Genomic DNA, 5,064 nt, shown 5'->3' with positions numbered 1-5,064 from the left:
CTTAATAAACAACAGTAATTGGTAGAATGAACCTTTTATTACACAAGCTTCCGTTTTCTCTCAATGGTGCATTTTGAATACAGAGGAATCAAAGACTAACCCCAAAATAACAAGAACTCTTTACAAATTCTATCAAATACATTCGTTTTTGTTCTGAAATTGGATTTGAATCAATGCAATATGAAATATGTAGCAGTATGAGTTGATACAAATAAACGGTGAGACGGGCAACGGGATGAACGGGATTCAGGCCGTTTCTTATTCTAAACGGGAGATTCTCTCCGCTTAATACTACAAGCTGGCAATTCAAATATGGAGAGAGAGCTTAGTAACATTAATAAAATGAATGAGACAAAATTACTTGTAAATGTGATGGTATGAAAGCTCTGTAAAGTTTGATTCTGTCTGTCATGGTTTTGAAATGAGTTTGTAACTGTTTCACTTCTGTAAATTTGGAATCATGAATTTCTAAATTATCCAAATCCATATGAGAGACACTTTCGAATAAATCAATCAAATTGTAAAATGGTTTCACTAATCTGACTGAAATGAAGATGGAAATGGCTACACCTGTTGTGACAATGAATGTGGCACCAACAATAGCACAAATTACAGCAATAACAATTGACCTAATGTAATTCCATTGAGGAACTGCTAACACAAACAACCTATTTTGAACAATTATTATATCTAACTCGTTTAGGTTACTTACCAATCAACATCAGTATCTGTATATAATCTGTAAATTGAAATGTAATCAGTTTCTGATGAAATTAAATACTTGGTATTGCATTTAATATTCAAACTAGTTCCATAGTGTTCTTCTAATAGGCGAGCAATAGGTTTGGGTTTGGGTTTGGGTTTGGGAGACTGCAGGCTAATTACATTACCCAGATTTGTTGTTTAAATATTGGGATATTGAATTTTTCAGATATCGTAATAGACTTCAATTACTACATTATCGTACAGAAATTCAGTTCTAATTCACTGAACTCATTGAATGGGAGCTTTTCAAAAACAGGTCATTTTTCAGTAAGGTAAAAAAAATGACATTATTGACATTTTTACCTGTCTACATCAATATTTGAATAAATTGAATGCTGTTTGCCAATTTTATATATATAAATATTATTACTTGGATGAGATATTGATGCAGGAAGGCCACAAAGGCCTTCTTGCACGATAATTGCCTATATTTATGAATACTCAAAGAGGGCTCACTTTGTAAAGTTGCCTTAATGGAAATTTCGGGGATTTTCTCTCAAAAAAATGCTTCCATCATCATCTACAAGCTCTCATTTAAGTGATTGCACCAACAACAACCATTCACCAACCGGTGAACTCCCACCAACTCAACAGGATGAGAGCGCCTTAGTATCAAAGAACTCATCATCGCGAGTTTATCAAATGAATGATTTGCTAAACAACAAGGAGTATATTGGCTCCAAATCAATCAATGTTGATTATAACGGAGTTACTTATTGTTTGGATGCTGAGTTTACTATGCAGTCATTTCATCACATAATGGCATTATTAAATCATAATAACAATTTTATTGGTGTTGCTCAATCAATTAAAGATTTAGACACAATGATACAGCCTTATATGCATCAAAAGGATGTTGTGTCAGATATTTTACAAGAGATTGAAAGAATGAACAAGATGGATAACCCTCCCGAAATGACTGATGAAGAAATTCGAAAAGAATCCCTTATTCGTAATGTAGAATCATCATCACCGAAAGAGAAGGAAAAGATGTTAGAAGAGATCAATGACAATTTGGAAGCTAGCTTAATTGATTATGATGTTGAAGATCTCCTTGTGGCAAGCTATACTCCAAAAAAAAAGAAATCTGCTGTTATTCGACCAGAGTTCAATGAGGAAATTGATTCAAATTTAGATTTAACAATTGTTGATGATTTGGATGAAGATATTTCCAAGGTTGTCACTGTAATGAAGCTTCATAAGCATATCAATACTAGACAATTTGAAGCTTATTCAGGAATTGTCTATGTGTCGTTTTGGAAAGAACAAATCAAAGGCAAAACAGCGTGGTCAAAGATTCAACCGAAACCATTCCCTATTGAAAAGATAACCTACCTTAGATTTTTGATATTCAGTCGAGCTAGTGGTTTTTCGCATAAGACAATGAAAGGGTGCTTTGTGTATGGATTGAACAAATTCATAAAAAGACATCCTAAATTCGGTGAAAGTCCAGTCATTCTATTTAAGGAAGCTATTCAACAAACAACAATGGGCTTGATTCGATTATATGGGTGTGAAGTGTACAAAGTTGCTCCAATGATGTTTTCTGAGGTCTACAAAGTTACCTATGCTGCTGATTTGACAAAAGTTGAAGATCTTACTGATGTTGCCATCATGCATGTTATTCGAGCTACTGGAATGAGAGGAGATTCTCTTATTTGGATAAGACTTGAAGATGTAAAATTTCAAAAAGTTGAATATTATCTTAATGATGATAAATGGTTCGTTATTCACACTTCTATGGAAGTGAAGAAAGACAAGCGTACAACCACTTCATCAAGGAATGTGTCAATATTTGGAAAGCAGAATCATACTCTCTGTTCATCATTCATTTTATTATATTATTTGTGGTACACTCGTTCTGAGATATTTGCCAACTTTAATTCTAATTGGGAAAAATTCATTTCAGATGGTAAATTCACATTTAAGAATGATGTAGTGAAAGAATTTTTATTTTTCAAAAAACAATCTAAATCTCAATGTTGTTCAAATGGAATATCAGAATATATTAGAAATATCACCAAGAGAATTTTAAATGTCATGTATTGTGCACGTGCTGGTAGATCTGGTATTGTGGTAGAAAACATGTTGGTTGATATTATTCGAAACCATATTGTGCAAGAGCAAACAAAGAGTGCAATTTCATTCATGCTAGGACATGTCAGTAAGCGCTCAATTAAATCATATGAAAGATATGCTTTCAAAATATTCAACCAACTACCAGAGAGGTACCTTGCAGATACTGTACATCATCGGCAGATGATATTTCAATATGTTCAAGGATCTATTCAAGATTATGGATTTTCATCATCTGATACATTGGAAACTACTTTTCATAATATTTTGAATGTTGAATTGTCACCATCTTCATATATAACATCTAGAAAATCCAATCCTAATGGTTGCGTACCTTTCAAATATCTATTTATGAGAGATGAATGTATTGATGAGAGCGTTGGATTTATGAATATTCCTCAAACAAACAAGAATATAATTTCTCAAAGAAAATCACTTCCACAAACAAGAGTTGATTTCAAATGCAAGACTTGGCTAATTGACAACATACCGAAACTGAAGTTTCTTTTTGGAAAGACGGTTGCATTAACAGAAACTACTAATTTCATGGGATCTATCTATAGATCTCTTATGGCATTTTCAGATCTTGAAATTGTTACAGAGGAAGATAAAAAACAATTCAACAAAAATTATTGGAAGGTAAAAAGTCGGGTTATTACAAAATTCAAGATATTACTAAATAGTTATTGGAATAGTTCAGAAAGGGATGTGTTTTTTGAAGATTTGGTTTCACATGTGAATCGTTATTTGAAAGATCATCATTGGTTTGATGGTGTAACCATCCCATTAAATCCTGAAGATTTGCAAAAGTTCTTCTCTGAATTTAAAATGACACCAGAAGAATATAAGAAATGTTCCTCTTTTAGATCCAAGAAGGAAAAGAAAGGAGGTACCAAAAGGAGATGGGCAGATATGTCAGATGATTCTTCAGCTGATTCTTCAGATTTACAAGATACTCAAACAGATGATATATTTGTAGTTGATGAGATTTTAGACCATCAATTAATCGAAAAAGATATAGATATTGATTCTGATCTTTTATTACCAAAATATTTCAATTACCTTGTAAAATGGCAAGGTTATGGTTACAAACAATCAACATGGGAACCTTTCGATAACTTTGTTGATGAAAGTATGGTTTTACGTTACTTTAATGATTATATATACCCTTTAGATGACTATATTGATGATTAATTTTATATAATTAATTAATAAACAATATTTATTAAGGATATTAATTTATATTAATAAAATTATTCTTTATTTTTCCAAATGGTCATTTCATTTTCGGAAACATCTTCTTCATCAATTTCCAAATGAATTACATTTTGGAATTTGTGAGCCTTGTTTAATTGATTCATAGATGGTTTCTTTTGAAACAAAGCATTAAACATCTTTGATTCCATCATAATCATTGTCTTTAATGAATAAATAGCTAATCTATTTGCTTTTCTTGAGAGTTGGAGCTTTTCTTTTAAATCCATAGGATTTGGAATTTCATCAATAATAAAATCATCATTAATTGCTATAACATTTTCAAGTTCGTGCATGATTGTGTTGATGGTTTTGGTACAATCATTAACGGTTGGATAAAAGACACTCGAATGAAAATACAAATGATTAATAAAAGCTTCATCGGAGATTTTCTCTCCTTTCATACAAACCATGACAACTGGTAAATCGTAGATACTTTCATACATTGGTATGATTTTAGTAACTGATCGTTTTGGCATTGTTGAGAGTTCTGTCGGTTGGTTAATATTTTTTAGAAATTATTTTAGATGGTCAAAATTTGAAAGAGTTATTTTGTGAGAGTACAAATTATTGATGCTCCGAATAACCTTTTCAAAATTAAAAAAATGACTCTCATCACTGGAAATACTACTTCTCATTCTTCTATTACTGAAACTACTGATGATTCAATGGTATCTGATACCACAAACTCTTCATCTACTGTCGCTTCTGATGTGGTTGCAAATTTTTCATCTGCAGATGTTCCTTCTTCTTCCAATACTTCCGATTTAGCCGAAGGAAATACTAGAAAAAGTAAAAATACTTCCGAAGCTGCTATTTTAGCAAGAAGAAAAACAACAAGAAAATCAACTGGAGGCAAAGCACCAAGAAAAGCTATAAAACAACCATCAACTATTAGCAAGACACGTACTCCTAAAAAGCCACATAGATATAAGCCAGGTACTGTTGCTTTGAGAGAAATTAGAAAGT

The 5,064-nt window shown here is 31.9% G+C and overlaps 4 protein-coding genes across 4 annotated transcripts in view; 3 read left to right on the top strand and 1 right to left on the bottom strand.

The window, feature by feature from the left end:
* The window catches only part of NAEGRDRAFT_68310 (uncharacterized protein), a gene marked incomplete at both ends in the record, with an annotated part of 4,029 nt that extends 3,284 nt beyond the window's left edge, over nucleotides 1-745 (top strand). The window contains one exon of the mRNA XM_002676369.1: nucleotides 704-745. Coding sequence (XP_002676415.1) covers nucleotides 704-745 — 42 coding nt within the window. The remainder of the gene's footprint in view (nucleotides 1-703) is intronic.
* A 524-nt stretch (nucleotides 746-1,269) lies between these two features.
* Nucleotides 1,270-4,035, top strand: NAEGRDRAFT_68309 (uncharacterized protein; the record flags this gene model as incomplete). The annotated part of the gene is made up of 1 exon (XM_002676368.1): nucleotides 1,270-4,035. One exon carries the CDS (start codon nucleotides 1,270-1,272, stop codon nucleotides 4,033-4,035), a length of 2,766 nt encoding a protein of 921 aa, XP_002676414.1.
* A 59-nt stretch (nucleotides 4,036-4,094) lies between these two features.
* NAEGRDRAFT_49566 (uncharacterized protein) lies at nucleotides 4,095-4,574 on the bottom strand (the record flags this gene model as incomplete). Its single annotated transcript, XM_002676276.1, has 1 exon — nucleotides 4,095-4,574. The coding sequence occupies one exon, from the start codon at nucleotides 4,572-4,574 to the stop codon at nucleotides 4,095-4,097; it is 480 nt and encodes a 159-aa protein (XP_002676322.1).
* Nucleotides 4,575-4,763: 189 nt separating this feature from the next.
* NAEGRDRAFT_34158 (uncharacterized protein) lies at nucleotides 4,764-5,063 on the top strand (the record flags this gene model as incomplete). The annotated part of the gene is made up of 1 exon (XM_002676367.1): nucleotides 4,764-5,063. A coding segment is annotated over one exon (300 nt), but the record flags the coding sequence as incomplete, so codon positions are not given.
* Between the last annotated feature and the right edge of the window lies 1 nt (nucleotide 5,064).

Source organism: Naegleria gruberi (genome assembly GCF_000004985.1).
Source record: "Naegleria gruberi genomic scaffold NAEGRscaffold_28, whole genome shotgun sequence".
Lineage (NCBI taxonomy): Eukaryota > Heterolobosea > Eutetramitea > Acrasida > Naegleriidae > Naegleria > Naegleria gruberi.
The sequence above is the reverse complement of the archived record's forward strand: the minus strand, read 5'-3'. Positions and strand labels throughout refer to the sequence as shown.